General features: G+C 38.7%; 3 protein-coding genes across 6 annotated transcripts; 2 read left to right on the forward strand and 1 right to left on the reverse strand.

Annotated features, from left to right (window-relative positions):
* The first annotated feature begins 658 nt into the window (after positions 1-658).
* Positions 659-11,283, forward strand: LOC103145212 (inositol polyphosphate 5-phosphatase K-like). Of its 3 annotated transcripts, XM_016676658.1 has the most exons (14): positions 659-759; positions 1,075-1,150; positions 3,365-3,469; positions 3,844-3,952; positions 4,068-4,184; positions 4,677-4,852; positions 4,924-5,035; positions 5,150-5,259; positions 5,351-5,377; positions 8,187-8,406; positions 8,765-8,902; positions 8,972-9,055; positions 9,138-9,242; positions 10,000-11,283. In XM_016676658.1, the coding sequence occupies exons 2-14, from the start codon at positions 1,083-1,085 to the stop codon at positions 10,087-10,089; spliced, it is 1,461 nt and encodes a 486-aa protein (XP_016532144.1). In that variant the 5' UTR covers positions 659-759; positions 1,075-1,082; the 3' UTR covers positions 10,090-11,283. The 3 variants fall into 3 exon arrangements, with proteins under 3 accessions (XP_016532144.1, XP_016532142.1, XP_016532143.1); XM_016676656.1 differs by lacking the exons at positions 659-759; positions 1,075-1,150 and adding an exon at positions 1,702-2,934; XM_016676657.1 differs by lacking the exons at positions 659-759; positions 1,075-1,150; positions 5,351-5,377 and adding an exon at positions 1,707-2,934.
* An 836-nt stretch (positions 11,284-12,119) lies between these two features.
* tekt1 (tektin 1) lies at positions 12,120-18,047 on the forward strand. The gene is made up of 8 exons (XM_007562564.2): positions 12,120-12,227; positions 13,588-13,757; positions 13,865-14,030; positions 14,171-14,299; positions 14,420-14,566; positions 14,989-15,214; positions 16,391-16,587; positions 17,806-18,047. The coding sequence occupies exons 2-8, from the start codon at positions 13,592-13,594 to the stop codon at positions 17,963-17,965; spliced, it is 1,191 nt and encodes a 396-aa protein (XP_007562626.1). The 5' UTR covers positions 12,120-12,227; positions 13,588-13,591; the 3' UTR covers positions 17,966-18,047.
* A 1,392-nt stretch (positions 18,048-19,439) lies between these two features.
* Positions 19,440-22,976, reverse strand: xaf1 (XIAP associated factor 1). Of its 2 annotated transcripts, none has more exons than XM_007562566.2 (7): positions 22,831-22,976; positions 22,108-22,243; positions 21,937-21,993; positions 21,008-21,230; positions 20,848-20,915; positions 19,841-20,077; positions 19,440-19,752 (listed from the first exon to the last, which is right to left on the reverse strand). In XM_007562566.2, the coding sequence occupies exons 1-7, from the start codon at positions 22,866-22,868 to the stop codon at positions 19,708-19,710; spliced, it is 804 nt and encodes a 267-aa protein (XP_007562628.1). In that variant the 5' UTR covers positions 22,869-22,976; the 3' UTR covers positions 19,440-19,707. The 2 variants fall into 2 exon arrangements, with proteins under 2 accessions (XP_007562628.1, XP_007562629.1); XM_007562567.2 differs by having other exon boundaries at positions 19,443-19,752; positions 19,841-20,074; positions 22,831-22,975.

Raw genomic sequence — 22,976 nt, forward strand, 5'->3', positions numbered from 1 at the left:
ACATGGGGGGGGCCACATGTGGCCTGCGGGCCTTGAGTTTGACACTTGTGCCCTAAACCAAGCCAGAAGAGGGCAGTCCTACGAACATGTAAGATAATGACTAGAGATAGAGGATGTTCCTGAAACCACTCCCTCAGTGTGGGTAGCAGCTCAAAGTCGAAGATCACTGAGGACTTGACTCTCCAACTTCTATTTCCTCTTTGAAAACTTGGTATTTATCAAATTTCTCATGTTCCTTCTTATTAGAACCGGACATATATATAACTACAATTTATGTTTTAAATAACTTTCTGATTTGAGCTTAAGCAACACGACATTTACTATTAGAATATTGCAATATAGACCAATAAAAAAAAAGTTTAATTCTGCAATGCGGGCTAAATGAAAAGCTTGTTTACCTACCTAAAGGTTTTCAAAATGCACTTTAAATTTGAGAAAATAACCCTACTGGGACGCATATTCCGAAGTATTTAGAATAGAAACAGGAAATGCTGTTTCTTTCATATTTTGATTTAAAGTAATATTTTGTCTCACCATCATTGGTGTTATAAGAACGAGATAAATTAATAAATGGAAATAATTAAATCCGGAAGTCAAACGACCTTGCCACTCACAATATGACCAACACGCTGACGTATAGAAGAAGCAGCTCTTAGAGTAAGTCTTTTATTTTGACAGTAAACTACCTACATTCCGGTTAGGGGCGGGAACAACAACAATACTGTACTTCTGCGGCTTCTGACTGCTATGCTCCATCTCGTAAGTTGATTTTAAAGCCAAAATAAATATTACCAAAGCCTTTCAGGTTGTACGTGATAATATAACTTCTGGTGCATCTTGTTGCTTCGGGTATTTCGTACTTATTTTAAAACAGGACTCTCTTTAGCTTGCTGCGCAGTGCAGCTAGCCTTGTGTTTCGTCACAATACCACATCACCAGAGTATTTGGGACCAACGGATAAAGTTTACAGAAGCAAAGAAAGAAATAATAAAATATATTAGGTCTAATATTGGCTGTTTAGCTGTTTACAAGGGCACGAATCTGGAGTTGAATTGTTACATCTGGTGCTGCAAGGCGTGGAGATGATGGAGGAGAACGAGGAGCAACCAGATGATCATCAGCCACTGGAGAAGGAAAGTGAAAGATTCAGGTAGGATCTTCTTCCGGTTAATAAACAAGTAAATAAAGTCACACTGATGTCCTGCTCTGATCTGGCACAAGTTAGAAACCAGGTAATAAGTGTTACCTGGTAAACAGTGTTGGGTGAAATGAGATGATGCGTGGTGCGCATTCTCAGTAACAAAAAGTTAATCTTGTTTTTCTTTTTTGCTGTTCATTGCTTTTTTGTTGCTTGCAGCACTTCTGTGATGCTTTAGAATCTTTTAAACAAAATTGAAATACTTCCTATGATCTGCACTTTTAGAATAGAAATATCCTTCATTGTCCCACGGTGGGAAAATTCAGGTGTAACACCTAAATTCCTGAGCCTACGTGCTTCAGGATCGAAGCACGTAGGCTCACACGAAGATAAAAATATATTTAAAAAGTTGCACAAAATTACAAATTTTTAGCTGTAGCATTACTTATAGGTCTGTACTTGCTGCTATATTTAGTACTAAACTGTCAGCATTAGATCTCTTAAGACCTTGAAGTTGCAAGAAGGGTCTCCATTGATTCATCTACTCATTCATCCGTTGTTCTTTGCTTAATTTGCGATGTTCACCAAGGATCACACTGTTTACAGTGTTGTGATTGGACAGAAATCACTTATAGCCACATACCCATCAGCATAAGGGGCTCCACAGAAGGTCACAAAAATGTTTTCCCTGCACTGAGTCCTGGACCTCCCATAGGATCTTCTTCCTTTGGGATGAGGCTGGATTGTCAGAGGCATCCTGATCAGATGTTTGAACCAACTCAAGCGACTCTTTTTAATGCTGCCTTTCTACTGGTGAAGCTCGTTTCATGGTCTTGTTATTTCTGTTGTGATCTAGATCTCATAATTATAGGTGAGGTGAGGGTTAAACTCTTCATCATGTCATCCTCCATTACATTATAGCACCAAGTTAAAAAGTATCTTCATCAAGTGTCAACATGAAGCTGTTCTCCTTCTTCTCTTAATCAAAGGCTTTGCTGTAAATAGTGGATCTGCTCTTTGTGCCGTGCCTGGCACTCCAGGGATCTCTTTAAAAAGCCCGATTGCATGAGTCATGTAGGATTGAATGTGCTGTAACACTAAACCCGGAGCACTGTTTACCACTTCGCTTCATTCTGACGGGCGGATTAGGTTGCTCAACAACATACACCTAATGCGGATTTGGAGTGAAACAAGCGGCCAGCGTGCTGCCGTCCAGCTGAGGCAGGAGCAGCTCTGTTCTCGTTTGCAACGTGGTTTCTCAATTATTTTAATAGGCCTATTGTTGGGACATTTTTCAGTGAGATTAGAGGTAGAGTTCAGAGCACAAAGGCGACTTGTAGACAAATGAACCAATTCCCTAATCTCCCTGTCCCTGGACTTTCTCCACTTCCCTTTTGGTGGTTTGATTCTACAGTAAAAGCGCTCTCAGCTCCCTTGATTCACTCTCTAATCAACCCGTTTTTGATATTTTTCACCGAGTCCTTCAGATAACTTTAGAACCTTCTCAGTGGGGGATTCAGGGACTTCTTACTGGACTTTGCATCTCGAGCCAGAATGGACGAAATCAGCGGTCTGCTGGGAACCATGGGGCGCGTCCGCAGTGACACCCTCTCTTCTGATGCCACACAGTCAACGGCGAGCAAACTGGCTCTGCGCCATCGGCTAAACCAGCTGATGACCTGCGTGGATGACCTGGACCCCAAAACCGAGCTGCACCAGAAAATGGTCAAGACCCTGGACAGTGCCTTCCTCTCCTGTGCCAAGAGAGCCAACAAGCCAAAAAAGGACAACTTCAGGTGGAACAAGAAGGAGCTGGACCCAGATATCACTTTTTTAGAGAAAGAATTTTGCTCTGTTTGTTATTTTTTTTATATCTATACCCCTCTGTGTTCTCAACAAACTTCTTTATTTGTCCTTAATAACAGCCTCTGTTTTTCTTCTAATTGTAGCTTTCCAGTTTAACCATTTGCTTTAATCTTTCTGGTTAAGATCAGGACAGTCCGGGCTCTGAGTTGAGTCTAAATAAACTGTAGCAGCCTGATTTGCTTCTGGCGGCGGTAACTCACTGCTGCCATTGTAACGGCTTTCACGCTCAGGCTTGATGAGCTTTTCTTTGGTTGGTGGTTAAAGAGAAGCGCTGACCCAAAAGGTTCTCAGAATAAGTCGAAGCAGATTGAATTAATTCATTTGGTTCATTTTTTTCATTTTTTTTTTTCCATCTTCCAGACTTCACATGGTGACGTGGAACGTGGCGACGGCTGATCCTCCTGATGATGTGGCCTCACTTCTCCACTTGAACTCACCAAAGACTCCTGACCTCTATGTCATAGGGTATGGCTGAAGTTTTCTTTTTCATTTATGTTCAAGTGGCAAAACTGTTAGTAGGCCTTTGTTAATGAATAAGAAACCCCACAATGGTCACTGAAATAACTTGAAACTGATAAAAGTAATGAAAATGGAGCAATGAAAATCAAACACTGCCGTCTCATTAAGAGTTACAGAAATTGTTTGGTTTCAGTTACACGTACCAGCATTTTTGTCCAGGCCTGTTTGTTTTTTAAATTATTCTGTTGAAAGACAATTCAGATGCAATGTCAGATTTTCATAGGCTATTTTCAGTACATTTTTATGTATTATTACTTTTATTGCTTTCAAGTTATTTCTGTGTGCATTTATACCCGACAGTCATACCTGTATGTGCTCAGGCTGCAGGAAGTTTACTCAGGACCAGTGAGGTTTGTGTCGGACATGATATTTGACGACCCTTGGAGTCAGCTGTTTATTTCCACACTAGCTCCGTTGAATTACATCAAGGTACATTTCCTCCATACAAATCCATACAATGGACATATTCTGCATGGTAAACGAGAACAAACGATGAATACTTTCAAACTAAGGGTTGCATATGTTGTGAAACGACGTGTTTCAGGTGTCATCGATAAGAATGCAGGGTCTGCTGCTGCTCTTCTTCTCCAAACTGGAGCACGTCCCCTTCATCAGAGACATCCAGGCCACCTACACCCGCACCGGCATATTTGGTTACTGGGTGAGCGGTAAAGACACACATAGAAAATGTCAATTCAATTCAAATTGAGTTTTGAATTGAATTTCAATTGAAATGAAGCGCACGCACGCACGCACGCACGCACTAGATTGTATTTTTACTCTTATTATTAGGACTTTGTAATCGGGTGAAAAGAGGGCCAAAGCTGTTTCTGAATCCAAGCGATGTTCTCACCAGGAGTGTTTGAAAACAGAATGTGTCACTATTTGTTGTTAAAAGTAAATAAAAACTGTAATGTGAAAAACGTGAGGAGCACATTTTCAAATGCGCACTCAGAAACTTGAAGTTCCACATTTATATTTTCAGTCCAGTAGTTCCTTAAGCCACAGTGCATCCTTATTATTCTGTTTGGTTCATGAAGCGAACCAAAAAAGCAGAAGGAAATTTTTGTACGTTTCAGTGCTTCGTACGTTTTTCCTCTTACTCCTGCATGTTCGACTGTTTTGTTTCTCTCCCTTCCTGTTTGTCTGTCAGGGTAACAAAGGCGGTGTGTCGGTTCGTCTGTCTTTTTATGGACACATGCTCTGCTTCCTCAACTGCCACCTGGCTGCTCATATGAAGTATGCAAATGAAAGGATGGATGAGTTTGAGCACATCATGGACACACAGACCTTCGATTGCAAGAAAGCTCCAAGAATAATCGACCACAGGTGAGAAAACACACGCGGCTCAAACAGCACAGGTAACATGTTTTCTTAATTTCTGCTGTCGTTCTGATCAGGCTGGTGTTCTGGTTCGGAGATCTCAACTTCAGGATCCAGGACCACGGCATGCACTTTGTCCGCTCGTGTATCAACAACCAAACCTACAACCTGCTGTGGAGTCATGACCAGGTTGGACTCTTTCACCGTCTTTCAGCTCGTATTTATGAGAGAATCCAGGGGTCACCCGTCAGTACTTGGGTAGCTATGATGATGCCGTGTGAAAAAAACGTGTTGTGTTTTCAGCTGATCATGCTGAAGAAGAAGAAGCAGCTGCTGCAGGAGTTTGAAGAAGGACCGCTGGACTTTCAGCCCACATACAAATTTGACTTGAACTCAGATACCTATGACAGCAGGTACTCGGATTAAAATCATCATGATGATCGAATTCATCATTTTATTTCTAATTTGTGTTTATTTTATCTTCGCCTCTTTTTAACTTTTCAGATTCTACACAGAATGGTTTGGCTTTAAGTAAGCATTCCTAAAGTCTAATCATATGCACATTTCCCTAAAATACAGGACCTTCTAAAGTCACTCATACTCCTGAACTCTTCCACGTTTCGCCATGTTATAAACACAAATTTCACTGCACATACAGGTGAGGCCAAAGTTATTCATATCCATTGCAGATTTAGTTTTACTTGTCATTTAATTTTACCAGTATGTTTCATCTGACTGGAGGTGATGGTAATAGCTTTGGGGTGATCCAATCAGGGTCCTGATCACGAATTATAAAAAGGATTTGATTGTTATATTGCCAGTAAATATCTTGCCATAGATTATTTATAAAACTATAAGTCATTATTGACATGACAATTTTAATAAAATGTAAATAAAACCAGGTAAATTATTTTTGATTTGATTAAATATCTATGCTCTTTTCCACACAGTTTTATTGTTTTTGGAGATACCTCTATTTTCCAACATGCTTTTAAGATCTAAGTCAGTGAGGGCTATGAATAATTTTGGGCTGAAATGTACATTGAAGTTTGTGGCTGTAACGTGACAAAATCTGATTGAAATAAACAGTGATTAACTTTTATAAAAACAGGGTTTTTTTTACATGTTTGTCAACATGTCCTGACAGCGCAACATAAAACAGATAATCTGAAGAAGTCGAGCTCCTCTGCCTCCGCTCTGCGGTCCTACTACAATCTGCAGAAATACACTGCTCTGTCAGAAACAACCAATCAGAGCCAGGAGGAGGGTCTTAGCGCCGTAGCTCTCTGCTGGGCTACAGTTTGGCTGTTTCTGGCCGAGTGGTGTCAGCACTAGCATTAGCCTTAGCAATAGCAGCACTGGGAGAAGGAGGTGGAAAATCTCAATTTTTCTCACAGATTTTCTATTTCTTGTTTTGCTGTCATGACATAGTAAAGGTTTTAAGAAGAAAACATTTTTTATAAAAGATACATATTCAGCTTTCAAAAAAGTTTGAGAGATATGAATACTTTAGATAGGCTCTGTATTTGCCCATTCCTAATTCATCTAACCGTGCTTTAATGTGCATATGTACCACTTTTACCTCCTAGTAAAAGTGACATATTTTAAGCATCTTATTTAAACCTTAGCTAAGAGATAATAGCAAACTGAAACAAGCAGAGATGGTTATGAGTTTTAAACTCAGCCTGTCTTTGCACACAAAGCCTAAGGTATTTTTTCTTCCGGTTTATTTCGGATGTTAGGGAAAGGACCGTTTGGGTTTTTGAAGCACTATGACACAAAAAAGAGCTTTCATTAGATTATTTAATAGATTTAAATCATAAAAGTATTTCACGTATATATGAATAGTGAAATCACACTACTCATGAAGAGTTAGTGATATATGACTTTAGGACAAAGTTCCCTTAAAAATTATTTTAACCTTTACAGGTGAACTTAATGTGACCTTCTCTAAACTGTTGCACAAATCCAACTGTTTAACGTTTCAGTGCATTTTGCTCAACTTCATGGCCTAACAACAAAATTCACAACAGGTGTTTGATCCATGATTCAGTCAATGAATTTCTTTGTTCACATTTTGAAATCATGAGACCAAGACGATCGGGTTTGCAACGCTGAGCTTAGCTCACCATCACAAGGTTGCAACACAGATCCATATTCTACATTTTTCACCCCAAAAGCCAAATTTTCCCAACTTTTTGTGAGTAGTACGTATTAAATGCTATATGAATAAAAGATACGGATTATGAAGCACAGTTGGTATCTGTTACCTGTATTAACTCCTGTTAACCCTCACTGTTTACCACCACCCTACTGCTTTTCAGGATCGTTTATGTAAAAGGGAGCATGTTTTCTAATATGACTGGCTTATTATCTAACATGTGTGGACAGATATAGAGATTGCGCCACTTCTTGACCGGTGACTGTATTAGTTTCACAGTATTATCAGGAGTGATTGTAAGATTAGGCCGTTAGGGTTCTGAACCCTTACAGGTCCGAAGCTAATCTCTGCATCATTCAGGGTTGAATACTTTGCTTTTATGATCAACATTAGAAACAACCAGTTGGTTACACAAACCATTCTTTTTTTTTTTCTTAAACAAATTGCCCGTAAAGTCAAATTAAAGGATTAGCATTGCTGTTGTCGCCATGAGCTCTTCCCTGTTTTCAGTTACAGCAAGGATAGACGCAGCAAGATTCCTACAACTTTAGCATTTAACAGTCGTCCTGGGTATAGATGCTAGAAATTGCAACAAACTCGTCCATTTAACAGATCTTCCTACATACAATCTTGTATTTCATGTATGCATCATGAGGGAGAGGGTGTGTAAAAAGGATAGACTAATATGTTTAAATGAATATTTGAGTCCATATATCCAACTCAGAGAATGTTAACACATAATTTCAAACTTTCTTTTTTTTTCTCCTACACAAATTGAGAGAAATAACGTGCTCAGCTGCACCACTCAGATTGACTGCTGTATAAAAAACTATTTACTGGAAATATAATGCTAAAAGATTGGAAATAAAGATGCTTCACGTGTTTTAAACATAGGCAGCTTTAACATAAATAAAATATTCAAATATGTGATGGAGCAAAATGTCAATATAGGCAAAGTTTTATTCTGTCCCCTCCATAATGTGGCACCACCATCCGCTGGCTGATCACCTAAAATCTTTACCAAAGCTATAAAGTTTGTAGCTGTCATGTGATCAAATGCAAATAAGTTCAACAAGTATCAATACCTTTGCAAGGTATTGCTCCTCTCAGGGAACAAGCTTCTTTTTATTTTCCAAATTGACATTTCCCTTCCTATATCGTCTGTGATCACCTGTCTAGCGGTAAGAAGCGAAAACCTGCCTGGACCGACCGGATTCTGTGGCGTGTCCGACCTAAATCCCAACCCAACGACGAGCAAGATGAAAACGATGTCAAGGAGAAGAAGCAACAGAAAGAGGAAGAGGAGTATCCTCTGAAGGTCCGGCAGGACTTGTACACCAGCAACATGGAGTTCAGAATCAGTGACCACAAACCTGTGATCGGCATCTTCACCCTGGAGGTGAGAAACTCCATCAAGTGGGAAGAAATGTGATGAATCGGAGCTCAGTTCTCTTGCTTTGCTTCTTTATTCTGCATTAGTACAGTTTGAGCTCAAGGCCTCTGTTTTTGGAACCAAAGTGGGGGCTACATACATAGCAATGCTAAGAATTACTGTTGAAAATATCAGATTTGGCCTACAGATGAGCTGCAAGACAAGATGACAAAATGAAGATTGACTTTGTTTTTGTCATCTTGACAATAGATTAGAGGTATGAATAAATACACATTGTTTGGTTTCCTCCTGCAGTGTTAGAGACTTTATAATGACTGTATTTACTGTTAAACACCCATTAAAGTTGGTATCTCTGTCCTTAAAGCTGACAAAGATGCACCAGACTCCTCTGGTGAGTCTGCATGCAGAAGGCGACTGGAGTGCGGACATCGACTCCATTGTTCTCTACAACCCCCTGCAGCCCTTCCCATCCAGTACTTGGGACTGGATCGGACTCTACAAGGTTATCCTTCCACCAGCAGCTCATTAGGGTTTCTGTTTCTACCTCACTCACACCATGTCTGGATTTCAGGTTGGATTCAGCAGCGTGTCGGACTACATCACCTACACGTGGGTCAAAGACGATGAAGTGGCCTTTAACAACGAAATGATGCAGGTAGTAGCTAAAGAAGCCTAGAGTGTTGCTAAGTCTGAGTGGAAAGGTTTGCAGAGGCGTTTTACTCTTTTGCTGTTTTTAGGTGTTCATGGGTAAAGAGGAAATCCCGGTTAGGGGGGGAGAGTGTGTCCTGTGTTACTATAGCAGCAACCTGCGGTGCATCATTGGAATTAGTGAACCATTTAAGGTGAGCGATCAACAAAAATATGAAAAGAAAGTGTGCATTAAACTAGGAATGATGATATGATTATGGAGTGTTTTGATTTGGGGACATAATCTTTCAATATGTTAGTTATTAATATTTCTATTGGATTACAGTCTGCTTAGCACTCATAGCAGGGTGTCCACACATCCTCAAAAAGTCTTAAAGTCATGTATCTAAAATTAAGACCTTAAAACATCTTAAATTCATTAGAAAATGTGTAAGTTGATCTTAAATACTCACTAGTCTTAAAATTTGTTGCGGCAAGACTGTTTAATGTCCTATATTTTATGTAGTTCATTTTTCTCATGGGACTTTTCTGTCAGTCAAAAGTTGAGACATCTTCATTATGTTCTGTGACTTGAGGCTATTCAGGATACCACCGATTAAGTTGCTAATAAACCCTTGCCAGCTCTCTGGCTTTTCTTCATCTTCATTGGTAAGTCTAAGTTGGCTGGATGACTTTTGTCTATGCCTTTGGCTCACTTCTGTTGCCAACCAGTACAATACAACATTCATTCTATGGAAAAAATGCATGGCGCTATTATATAAAATATAGTATTTCCTTTTGTACATTTCTGTTGTGAGACAAGTCTTAAATTTCATTCATAATAGTCTTAAAAAGTCTTAAATTTAAGTTGGTGAAATCTACAAAAACCTTCCATAAAGGAACATTTTACTACTCAGATTTTCAGTATACTTTCTTTCTTTCTTTTTTTTTTTTTAATCTTCATATTTTTAGGTCCAAGAGTCCAAGGTAGCTGTGGCAGAAGGCTTGTTTCCTGAGAGGATCAATGGACTGGACAGAATAGCAAGAAGTGAAGACTTTTGAAGCAAATCGCTCCCAGATGTGGAACAACTGATCTGGTTTCTTGACCTCCAGCTCAGAGTTCAAATTTGGAATCTCATCCCCACTGAGCCCAAAACCTCTGTGGTTGGTACATTTTTCTGGAATGAGTGGTCATCTGGTAGACAGACCAGCTGCTGTACTAATACCTGGCTAATGTCCAATAGCTTATAGATGTAAAGACGAAGGATATTGGAGAATTTCCTTAAGTCCAGCTCAGGGAGGAAGGAACCATTTTCTCGGCTTCTGTTAGAAGACAGCAACCCTCCAGTAAACTGTCAGCTTGGAAAAGGGAATTAGGAAGCAAACTTTTCTCTTTCCATGCTATCTCAATTACACCAATTTACATGTGAACACTTTTCACATTTTCAGCAATTATATACTTTTTTCTGAGAGCCAGTATGTGCTTGTGCAATGCACTGATTCCTAAGAAAATAACCTTAAAAACAGAGATTCTTTTATTAAATTATAAGGTGTACAGAAAGTGTGAAATGTTTAGAAAAATGAGAAGTTTTTGTTCTGGAATGCTTCTCTTTATCTGTGTACTGTCATGGAAAAAAAATCACTGCTGTTGTGTGAAAGCTAGATGCGATTGTGATTTTAAATTATTTGGTGATTATTGTTGTAGAGATGCGCTGCTGTACAAAGACAAATGACAATTTGACAGTTTGGATTTTAAAGCTCTCCAGTGAGAACTGAGAACTGAACTGCTGTTTTATTAGTTGGATCTGTTTCCAATGACTCCAGGTCAGCTTTGCAACTTCAGCCCACAGGAGTTTAAAAGAAAATATTGAAATCATTCCCCTTTAATGTAGATTGTAGCATCACTGTAAACTTAATGACTGTTTTTACACTGTATAATGTTGTTAAACATAGATATATATATATATATATTTAAAATTTGTCATTATTATTCAGTATATGTTTTGTGGTAAATTCATCAGTGCCTTTAAAGCAATTGTCTAAACTGAACTGTATGCTGCTTAACGTAACTTTGACCTCTTCATCACCAGTACCTTATATTTAATCTTTCGACATCTTTATTGCTTATTTTTTTCAGATCTCATTTGGATCTTTCTTTTTACAAGCTTAGAGCCACATCTTGGCTCTCCGGAACTTTTTTTGCTGTTGATTCTTTTTGTCAGCTGCTTCTTTGCAAATGTACTGTAAAAAAAAAAACAAACAAAAAACACACATTTCAAAAATAAAATTTAAATAATTCCCTACTTAATCTTGGTTTTATTCGTTTGTTGTTATTCATGCTGGAAAATGTACAGTGTGTGGTAAATGGCATTTTTAATCGGTTTTGAGCTAACTTACTGTAATTTTTGTACAATTTTTAGATGATCTAGGAATGTTAACCAATCAAGAGTTTACACTTTTAATACTTTACAAAAACGTATAGCTACTAACACTTTGGTAAATAACAGCACTCAGGATGGAAATGACCTGGGGATATAACTTTGTAAATGTCAGAGAACTGATGTATTCAGAAAAAATACCTGCTAAGGAATCATCTATAACATAAAACAATTAAACTGTGATTGATTGATAAAAATTAGATAATAGATTTCATTAATATTCACCTGAATAAATAGTAGGTTCTATACTGCCCGGTTTTTAAAATGCTCTAAAATTGAATGACACTGCTTCCAACTATTAGATTAACAGCCAATAAAGCACACATGGTTTAATTGTGATTCTACTGCAGATTTGAATATTTTTTTCCAATTAAACAAATGGACTGTCCAGTGCCATGGACAGCAACACCTCAGATTTAGATTCATTTAACAGAACCGAACTTCAAAAATAATGTTATTTGCAACTGGTAGAAAAACACCTTCGTGACCTTTGACGAGAAAAATTAAATATTTAATCGTTTTGGAATTATCTCAATGTTGATATGCTAGTGTACGACTTGACTTGAACGCACCATGGAGTAAAAACACGGAGGTCAAATGCTGCGTTGAAGTGCAGCTGGTAGGGAAACGCCTCTCGGCAGAGGAATCTCGCTTTAGGATTTGTCCGTCCGGTTGCCATAGTAACCATTTGTTTTGTTAATTTGTGCCTGCGGTCAGCGGGATCTCCGCTACATTTTCTCTGTTTCAGCTGCGCGAAAGAAGGTGCGTTTCACACAGAAACTTATTTATTCATAAGCTTATATTAATGTCGAGATAAAAATGTTACGTTCGTATTAAGGAGCACTGGTTAGCTAACAGGTTCAGGTTTGGGTGACTTGTTGCTAATGTCAACGGTTTTTTATTTTTATTTTTTAAGAACAAAAACTCCGACGTAAAAAGAAAGTTCAATGTATTTTATGGTTTTAAGTATTCGGAAATAGTATTTTATTTAGGCCGAATCCCCACAGTCAAAATAAGGTTTTAAACAGTACATTTCACCTTTAGCAGCTTTAACTCTCAGTCTCTCGTATTGTTGTTTCCCACAGTTTTTTGTTTTTTTTTTCAGGACTGCTTCAGTGGTTTTATAGCGAAATTCCAGCCAGGCTTTAGCTGTCTGGCAGACTACGTCACCTTTAACCTCAAACGGTGTCTGCAGACATTAATTCAAACTGCTGAACATTTTGTGTGACGTTTTTGTGCCTATGTGCTGTATGTTTGGTTAGGTCAGGACATTATGACCTATCATTTTCACTTTAGACCACATTCGTCCAAAGAGCATGGCTTAGTAAGTCAGTTGTTTAACTTTAAAAACGATGCTTTAGGAGAGAGAAAGCCTTCTTCTTCTAAAAAAGTAATTTGGGTTGCAACAAGTGATTATTTTATTAATTGATTAATCTATCGAGTATCCTGACTATTATTTGGATAATAGAATGATCACATTCTGGAGATTTTTAATTCAAGCCTTTTTTTAATCCAATATTAAAGGATATAAATAAATAATTAAATTCCATTTTTGCCTTTCTATTTGCCTTAACATCAATACAGGATAAGAATGATTTATTTATTGTTTGTATTAACTGATTAGAGGTGCTTAACAGGACATTTTTAATACAATCTGAACATGCATAAGCTAAAAAATATGCCACTTGAGGAGTTCTGGGTAGAACAAATTTACAAAGGCTTTTAAAATCTTTTTTGTTCTTTCAGCAAACAGTCTGCATACTCAAATTAACGGTATACTAAATTAGTTGACGATTATTTCAATATTGGATTCATCATGATTAATCAGATTAATTGTTTCAGCCCTGAAAGCATTACCTGCTTAGTCCTTTTCTAAGTGTACTGACATGATATTTATGTTTTAATAAATAATGGCATAGTGGAATGTATTGTGTTTTTGTGTACTTGAAAATTTATTAAAATCATTTTAAGACCAGGTAAAGACCAAATATTTTTTTAAATTTTCCCTAACATCTAAAAACCCAGATATAAAAGAGGTAAATTATTTATATTTAACCATTAATAATTGGATTTTCTGTTATCCGCTCCTCTGACATCCTCCTTTCCATCCGTCTCTCCTCAGAACCATGTCTGTCCTAGATGTGAGTATCCCGAAATTTGATGGACCTGATCTCCTCAATGTTGAGGTTGTCCTGAACCGCTCTGAGCTCTTTCGAGCAGAGTGTAAGAGGCTCATGTCGGAGTCTGAGAGCGCATGTATCCGTATGCAAAATGGTGACAGTAAGCGCCTTGGTAAGTAGGAAAGGACGGGTTTTGTGGTGGCTCATGTTTAGAATTAAAGGAAATTGCTTGCTTGCAATTGAGCTGTGATCTTTTTCTTTTCTCTCCCTGATGTTCAGATCAGCGGGTCAGAGACATTCAGTTTTTAAGGAAGGAGGTGGAGATGAAGCTCGAGGAGCTTATTCCAGAGATTGATGCCCTTGAAGCCTTACAAAGCAGAGTGGTGAAGGCCCTGGCGATGAACCAAGACGCAATGAAAGTCACTCTTCTCTGTCTGGAGGCGAGGTGAAACCACCAAATCAGAAGCGAACGGCCTACCTTTCTCTTTTCCGTCTTAAGCATCTGGCAGCTGTCCTGAAATGTCAGTAACTTTAAGCTTAAACTCCCAGCTGTTGAGTGAAAATGTTCTGCTGTGTGGCTTGCAGAAGGAAACGGGCCCCTTCTGACAGGGTGCATGATGCGGTGGACGCCGAGCTGCTGAAAGAATGTTCGATGTTTCATGAAGTGACAGGTCTACTTCAGATTGTGCTAGAGCAGATTGCTGAGCAGATACGGTGAGAACTCTGGCTAATATCTGTATATCGTTTTGACCTATAATGATACTACTGAATGAGTATATATATATTTTATAAACAGGAACATGAAATGACACTGATATTCTTTGATTACTCCAGTCTGGACAGGTCTGCTAAGTTCTACTTAGAACAGGATCTGAAGGAGAAATTTCAAGCTCAAAACATTGACAACTCTTGTGCCTTGATGACCGTGCAGACAATCCCTAATCTGCCACTGTCCAAGAAAAACATCACTATGCTGTCAAGGTAAACCATCAGCTTCTTGTTCCCAGAAAACAAGAAATTTTATAGTATAGCTACTCTAAAGCCTGTTATTTGAAGCCCTCTTTATTTATTACTTTAAATGCACCTATTACACAAAATAGTAAGCCCCTAACAGGCTTGAGGTAAAAATTGGAATTTGCAGACAGAATGTTGCAAGCATTTGTCATCCATCCATGATTCTACACTTAATTTCTTATACCTACCTGTTGTGATGGTGAGCTGTGGGGGTTTGGACAGGACTGGACATTTGATCAAAATGCAACAGAACAGCACACAAGGAGACATGTTAAGCTAATGAAAAAGTAGCCATTTCATTGTTCTATTGTGGGAGGAAGCTGGAGTACCTGGAGAGAGACGGTATTTTCAGTCCAAGCTGTTTTTATGGTTTTCTTTCCCTCTCCCAGTGCAACAGTTAGCCCAAAGCAGTGGGAGAACATCTCAGACCTCAACATAGCCAGGGCCGAGCAGCAGAAGAATAACTCTTTGTCCCTGCGCGCTCTGGTGGAGTCTCTGCTGGCGCAGTCGGCTGACGACATGCAGAAGCAGTTCAGGGCTACTAATGAAGCCTTGCAGCTCAACATTCAGCTGATCAAGGCTGCCAAGACCCAACTGGAAGATAAACTTCCCAAGGTAGGGCTCAATGTGCGGTTTATTTAAGGAAGATACAAAGAGATGTTACAATACAGAGAGATTTATGTTCTTCGTTTGTACCCTGAACAAACGAGGAACATAAATCTATGACATGGCCAAAACAATGCCGATGTCACTAACGGTGTTTTAATATGTATATCTTACGAAGAGAATAACTTCAAATTCCATGGATTTTCTAGTAAAGTTGTGTGGTCAATCAACTCAAAATAGTGTATCACTATATTCTGAATACAGTCTGATGTAGTCTGCTTCAGAAGTTGGTAACAAAACAGCTTCATGGCATTTAAGATACACAACAGACGTGTCAGGGAGAGAAAGTTGTGGGCAAGTTAGAAGAGAAAGGTTTAGTCACAAACAGTATTCCAAGATTAGAAGGAGAGTATGGCATGTCGCTCTTCACCAAAATTGACAAGGTGTGCATTAATCAGAACAGCAGCCAAGAGAACCGTGGTAACTCTGGAGCAGCTGCAGAGATGCACAACTACTGGTATAGCATGTAATAGGACAACTATTAGTTGTGCAATCCCCAAATTTATCAAATTGAAAGTCACTGTTGAAAGGGATCAAAGCAAATATGTGCAACGAGGTGATCTGGTTGGGGGGATGTTAGAATGGCTCAGTCAAAGTCCATACAAAAACCTAAACTAGAATCTATGGCTTCACTTGAAAACCACTCCTCATCCAAAACTTTTAGTCTTTAGATGCGTAGATCTGGTGGAGACATACCACCAAATACACGCAGCTATAAGGACAGTAAATGGATAAGGTGTGGACTCACAAGAGCATGGAGGGGGCAGAAACATTTCTGTTCTTTGTCTGTAACCAGACAAAGGAAATGCATACTTTTGTTTTGTTTTAGAATAATCCATAACTGCCCAACAGTTAGCAGAGCTGTAGGACAGTTATGGATTGTTGTTTATCACCAGAAACAAAAGAGAATTATTAACAAAATCAATAAAAACATATCAACAATAAGATGAAATCAAGAAGTGATAATGAGTTATAGTAAGTAAATGTGCTCCGTATTCAAAGGAATACAGAGCACATTTGCTTGCTCCGATACTGTCTCTGCAACTTGCTTTAGATTTATTGTCTAATTTTGTATCTTTGAGACTGCAGGGATTGATGGTTATTATTATGGGTGCTTCTCTCTAGGTCATTTGTGAGATTAGCAACCTTCAGAGGATCAGAGAGGATCTGCTAGCAGCCATCGCAGAGAATGAACAGTTCTTGAGTTTGGCCCAGGCCCGGCTCCTTCTGCGCAAAGAGAGGCCTGGCAAAGAGCAGTGTCTCGACGCACCCCAGATCCAGCTCCTTGCCGAGGTTGAGCAGCTCAACCTTCACATCACCAAGTGAGTCCTGCAATATGATACATGTTGATTGATGTTGTTTGTGTGCTTCCATTTGCTTCTGAAAACAACCCAAGTGCTTAGAAAAACACCCAGCCATTTTCAGCAATAAGTTCATGTTTTTTGGTGTGTGGAAAATGAGCCATTTCAAAAACCTTTTGAGCTTAAAAACCCACGTGCCAGCATGTTTGGTCAGCTGGTTTTACTGCTGCATGTGCCCTGTAATGACTAATAGAAAAGACGTGTGTTTTGTTGTTCACTTACCATCCAGAAACCCCTTGCTGCATTCTTTTTGTGGTTGGTTGTGCAGGAGGCTCTACTTCTGCTTTTCAAATTTGTATAGTTGCATATTTGTGTGTCTGATTGCAGGCATTTTCACAAGCGAGTGTAAACATTGAGTTGGGATTGTGGCCAGCAACAGCTTATTTGGATTTAAAGTAATAAGAGACACTAAAACAGCTCATTCTGGAAGAAGCTCTAAATAGGCAGAAGTGACCAGACTGAAATTTCATTATCTGAGAAAGATTCTGTGCAAAAAGTGTAATGAACATGTTTTGATCTAACCTGTTAAAGGAAGTATAACAGATCATCTTTAAAATGATTATCCTCACACTTTTGTCATAAATCAATATTATTTACAGATCCCTTTCCTGTCCTGCTGTACCTGATACTGTCATCTTTTAAGGATATTTCCTATTATTGCTATACAGATGATATCCAGTTCTTTTGTCTTCCAAATGAAGTTTTGAAACAGTACATCTTTACTATAGTAAATTAAAAGCTGCATGTCTGCAAGAATTTTTCTATAGTTGAATGAAGAAAAAACTTAAGTAATAATCTTGTTGGTTCCAGGAGTAGTAACTGTAAAGATAAAGCTTATCCTCCAGCCTCTTGGTTATTTGACTAAATCTTCATTTAGAAAGTTTAGGATAGCCTTCGACTCATGTTTTATATCTGAAAATCATGTCAAATCTCCGTTTCGACCCTGTTTCTACCATCTGCTAAATATTGCCAAGTAATGTCTGAATGGCTAAAATTTCTAGAGCTTTAAAGTGAGTGCTACAGGATTTAAAGAAATACCAAGCACATTTACCGGAATATTACTGGAAACCCACCGTCCCATTCCTAGTTTCATAGATGTTTTCAGAGTTCCTGTTCATAAGAATTGCACTTCAGAGCTCGTCATGACATGGGTGTTTGTTTTTTATTCTGTTCTGTCAGACTACGTGAGGAACTGGCTCTGTCTGAGGAGGAGCAGAGGGCGCTGGTTCGCTGCCAGCTGGAGCTGCAGGAAAACATCGAGATCAAAGCCAACTCTCTCTACATTGATGAGGTCGTCTGCATGCAGCTTAGGGAGCCCGTCGTCATTTGCCACGTCTGACCAATCAGCAGCAAATCTTCATGTGTAAATGTTATGGATACATACAGGCATGTAAAATATGTCAGAAAATAAATACAGTTATGTAAAATACCAATTTTCTTTACTCTGTGACTAAAACTTTTCTCGTTTAAAATCACTTACTAAAGCTTTTATGTCGGCACACTGCCTGGCAAAACTAATTATACCTTTTGAACTTTTTCTGTTCAAAAGAACAGAAAAAGTTCTTTTGAACACACAAAGTGTGTTTGAGACACTTTTGTGTCTCAAACACAAAAGTTTGAGACTTTTGTGTGAGACACCAACACCAAAGTAGGGGATTATTGTGAAGTGGAAGGAAGGTGATGCATGGTTTGACATTCTGACTCATCAATAAACTTTTTTGGACTTTCAGTTGCCAGGACAACTAAAAGGTGTCATGGCAACAGATACCTGAGCTGTGGATCTTTGCATCTCCTCTAGTTACCATGAGCCTCGTGGCTGCTTTCTCAGACTAATCCTCTGTTTGAACGACTTAGTTCATTTCTCTTTCTATTCTCAAATGATGGATTGAACAAAGCTCTGTGAGGCGTTCAAAGCCTTTCAAATAGATTTATAAATGTCACAAAACAGATGGCTTATACTATGCCAAATTACACACTGGTGAACCCAATTTTTAGATTTTAATTTTTAGAAAATGTTTTAACAAAAGTTATAAACATGCAGAATTTCCCTTCCAAATCACTACTTTGATTTGGACTCTAATAAAAAACACTGGTGGAGGACACTGTAAATCTAATGAGACAAGACTTTTTACAACTTTTTAATACATTGAGCAGAAATAGATAATAGATAAAACTGCAGTGAGTGTGTAAATATGACAGTAGGGTATGGAATGTGAACTACTGTAGTTTATGCTCCAAACACAAACTAAAAGACCAAAGTAGTTGTTGACTTTTTAAAAGACAATATTTTAAGAAATGACATAATGAAAGTACACAAAATTCACAATAATGGATTGTTTTAATTGTAGTTTCGTATTCATAAAAAATATATCATGAAACCAAATAGTGTTTCTTCTGTCAGGATGAATTCACACTTTCCTTTGAATGTCAGGAGTTTAAACAAGAGGGAAGCTGATGTCTCAAAATGTTATTTTGTAATGTATTTTGTAAATACATTACAAAATTTGATTTCCCGGTTTTACAGGCTGCTAGAAAGTTTTGTTTTATTTTCCTAGTAATGTCAGAAGATTTGGAGGCATGAGTGTATGCTCTAGTTCAGGGGTGCCCAAGTCCAGTCCTCGAGAGCTACCATCCTGCAACTTTCAGATGCATCCCTGCTTCAACACACCTGAATCAAATGAATGGCTCGTTATCAGGCCTCTGTAGAACTGATCCCGGTCTGTTGGAGTAAGGATACTTCTAAAAATTGCAGGATGGTAGCTCTCGAGGATTGGACTTGGGCACCCCTGCTCTAGTTAATATATAAATCTTAAGCGTGCCACAAAACTGACACAAGTATTACTCGAACGTTGTGGCAATGACAAATCCCAGTACAGACATACTATTCAAAACATGGACACAACAGCATCGTCACTCATATGACTTGAAAATACACAACATCCCATAAGAGATGATTCAGCTGAAAATAAAAATGACAAAACAAATGTAAACACACATTCTAAGATGGCAGCTGAGACAATGGATGGCCTTTGTGTTTGTCATTATTCTCAGGAGATCCATTCATAGGACTTCTCTCTGTCCTTAGCCCTCTCTGGCTTTCAAGACAACATTGACTCTGCATTTTGCCTACAGCACAAAAAAGAAGAAAAACACTGTTATCAAAGGAAATATTTAGCATAAATAAAAGAAAACCTGTGTGATTTAGGAATTTTACCTCATGCCATTTCAGTGTTGGGAGCGGCAGGGCCAGGTGACAGTGTGGGCAGGTGCTGATCTGGTCCTGGTCTCCGCTGACCCACGGACCCTGTCTCCCTGCGTGTGATTGGGAAGTGGCTTTATAAGCACTTCTCAGCTGGTCTTGACTCTGCTGTTTGAATAAGTCATCTGCATCCTCCCACTTTTGTTCTTTGGTGTCAACCTCTTCATAGAGCTCTTGATAACACCTCAGCTGCTTGTGAGAAAGAAAGACAGACACAGATACGTGTCAAAGTGAATTCCTGAGACTATAAATCCTAATATTACTGTGGCGATGCAGGTCAGGATCAACAGATGACAAAACACAACATTTAAGACTAGAGTCTTATATCAGTCCACAATAAAATTCTGTTTTCTGAATTTCATGACTGCATAAATTAAGTGAAATTTATGTTTATTGAGTTATATTAATTCCATGTATTTTCTGCGGTAATATTATGTTTTGAATTTTACAGTATTAACTGTTGATATTTTACAATTTTTTTTTTTTTAACCATAAATTGCATTGATTATTTTTACAGTGTGGGATTAATAAAAGGTCTGTTTAATACCTGCCCAAAGGTAAATTAGCCTCAATGGGAAAAAAAATCTGGTCAGATAAGAACTTTTTAGATGTGTGAAACATGGTAGTGGCAGTAGCATGCTGTGGTGACCAGGGATATTGAACCCAAAAGACTTGCAGCTGCAGTTGGAGCAAAGTGTGGTTCTACAAAGCACTGGCTCAGAGGGGCTTCATACAGATACATGCCACACTTTTCAGATATTTACCCGTTAAAAATAAAGTTAAATATTGCATCCTTTTCCTTCCACTTCACAATTACACATTACCTTGACGTTTATGACAATAATATGACAAAATATGAATTATGAACTGCATAATCCACATTAGATCAAACTGTGAATTGGACACAGTTTGGTCCAATTCACAATTTCTCAAGGAAATATAATGGAACATGTTTAACATACCTCATGACGGTCTCTCTCTTTTTCCAGAAATGATCTCCCACAGTATCTACAGCTCACTGTGTTCTCCACTGAGACAAAGAAGAAAAGCTCAGGTTAAGCAGGAGGGAAATATATTCTGGGCATTAAGTGAGTTCAGGGCTGAACTGGTCCATTTCAATACTTGTATTTAATGCACTGCTGAGAGTTTGAGTCGAGTCCTCTTCATCGGCAGCTGAGCAGGTTGAACTGTGCTCTGACTGGTCACTCAGTTTGACGTAGCGACCGCAGTCCTTGCAGAGCTCCGTGCGACTCCCACAGACCACACTGTGCTCCTCCAGCTGCTTCCACGGCACCTCCAGCTCACAGAACGTACACATCTGCAGACGCTCCGGACACTCCTCCGCCTGGAAGCAGAGCACAGTTGGAAAGATCCATTTGCTCTGTCGCACACGCTGATACATTTACTCTGTGTCATGATCTGACAGGAAATTGTCTTTTCAAATAACTCCCAACAGTCTGCATGAGCTTTCTGATACTGGTGGCTAAGACCTGCGTCCAGTGAGATCATAATGAAGCGTAATAGTCCATCCATACAGACAAAGCTAACCCTTGAAAAATAATATCCAAGCAGTTCTTTCTGACTGATATTACACTACTTAACTACTTAAGTAGTTGAGGTTTACTTTTTATAAACTATATTTAGGAATAGCATAGTGAAGTATACTTGGCTTACACTGAAAAGCATAAAGAGAGTTCACTTAAATTGGTAAATTCTAGTCATTAACTGGGCTTTGAAGCAAAGTCCATCAGTTTTCAGTCAGTTAAAGTCAATGTGAGCCAAAAGGTTCATGTAGAATTAGAGATCTCAAAGATACAGCTGTTTTTTTTAACCATAGATTTTACTTTTGTTGCGATATCATCTATTTTCATTTCATTCCTGGCCCTAAACTTCTTTAACCTCAACTTTTTATAAATGTTTCAGTCCAAAGCAGCAAGACAGGATGTATTTGAACAAAACAAATGGATGTAGAAAGACATCAAGGTTGAGATGTGAGCTGTTCCTCCACATGACATTGTATTGAACCTTCTTATTAGTTCAAAAGAACTCACCTCATGATCCTCAAGGTGACACCGTTCAATCTTCTTGTTGCATTTGGAGCATTTCACCTTTAGATGGACAGAAATGGTTCAAAAAGAAATAACTACATAAGCGTCATTCTGCAGGGAAAATGTTGGAAAAAAACAAAGTGGTGTAGTTTATACATCTGGGCGGATGATCACCTTGGTGTGCTGCTCCTCTCTGTGCTGGCTCAGCTGGTCTTTGGGGACAGCTTCATCACAGTCAGGACAGACACTCAAAAATCGTTTGCAGTGGGTCTCATGCAGAGGGAAGTTGGCCTCTGCCACCTCCTTGTGGCTAAAAGAAGAAAAAAAAGCACAAGCTCAGGAGAAAAATACTTAAGGATAACTTTAAATTATTTTATGACCTGGTAAAGATTGAGAGTCTTTGAACCAGGAAGTTCTCTTATCAAGGACCGAAAGCTCCACAGGGTTATATCGTGTAAGCCTAAAAGTGGAGTCAGGAGTTATTGCAGTGTCACAACAACATGACTCCCTCTGATCAGAGGGGTAGAAATCATTTAAAACTTGAAAGTTAACTTATTGTTTACTCTGACCAGCTGTTTCACTGAACTACAGAAAAGTTACCCAGCGACTCCAAATATGTCATTTCAAACTTAGGCCACACAGAAGTGAAACCTTTCTTTTTGCACCTGCGCTCCTTTTAGCCCAACAATGCATTTAACTTTCAGAGCATTGAAAGTTAAATGCTCTCAAACATTGAACTTCATGTTGGGCTGAGATAAGATTAAAACGTGAACAACTGGTTCTAAAACCAAGGCGTCTACACCTCAAAGATCCGTATTGTATTCAGGCTATTTATGTTGGTAATAAAACAAAACGTAAATCATTCATCGTTCAATGCAGTTCTGTGTCAGTTCTTACCATGTTTCACAGGTTCGGGTTGGTTCTGTGTTTTCCATCGACAGCTGTTGCTCAGAGTGGGAAGAACTGTCTTGAAATGTCAACGCAAAGTTCAATCACGTTTCTCCGAAACAGAAAGTGAAATCATCTGCTCCGTCAGGCTGCAC

Source organism: Poecilia formosa, unplaced genomic scaffold, assembly GCF_000485575.1.
Source record: "Poecilia formosa unplaced genomic scaffold, Poecilia_formosa-5.1.2 Scaffold138, whole genome shotgun sequence".
Taxonomy (NCBI): Eukaryota; Metazoa; Chordata; class Actinopteri; order Cyprinodontiformes; family Poeciliidae; genus Poecilia; species Poecilia formosa.

Bases quoted from the DNA above. Each gene is read 5' to 3' on its own strand.
- tekt1 (XM_007562564.2), top strand. From the start codon at position 13,592: ATGTCTGTCCTAGATGTGAGTATCCCGAAATTTGATGGACCTGATCTC. The intron at 14,300-14,419 runs GTGAGAACTCTG...TGATTACTCCAG, and splicing joins CAGATTGCTGAGCAGATACG to TCTGGACAGGTCTGCTAAGT. The intron at 16,588-17,805 runs GTGAGTCCTGCA...CTGTTCTGTCAG, and splicing joins CTCAACCTTCACATCACCAA to ACTACGTGAGGAACTGGCTC.
- LOC103145212 (XM_016676656.1), top strand. From the start codon at position 2,693: ATGGACGAAATCAGCGGTCTGCTGGGAACCATGGGGCGCGTCCGCAGT. The intron at 9,056-9,137 runs GTAGTAGCTAAA...TGCTGTTTTTAG, and splicing joins TTAACAACGAAATGATGCAG to GTGTTCATGGGTAAAGAGGA. The intron at 9,243-9,999 runs GTGAGCGATCAA...TCATATTTTTAG, and splicing joins GAATTAGTGAACCATTTAAG to GTCCAAGAGTCCAAGGTAGC.
- xaf1 (XM_007562566.2), bottom strand. From the start codon at position 22,868: ATGGAAAACACAGAACCAACCCGAACCTGTGAAACATG. The intron at 22,244-22,830 runs GTAAGAACTGAC...TTCTTCTTTTAG, and splicing joins ACCCGAACCTGTGAAACATG to CCACAAGGAGGTGGCAGAGG. The intron at 21,231-21,936 runs GTGAGTTCTTTT...CTCTGCTTCCAG, and splicing joins GTCACCTTGAGGATCATGAG to GCGGAGGAGTGTCCGGAGCG.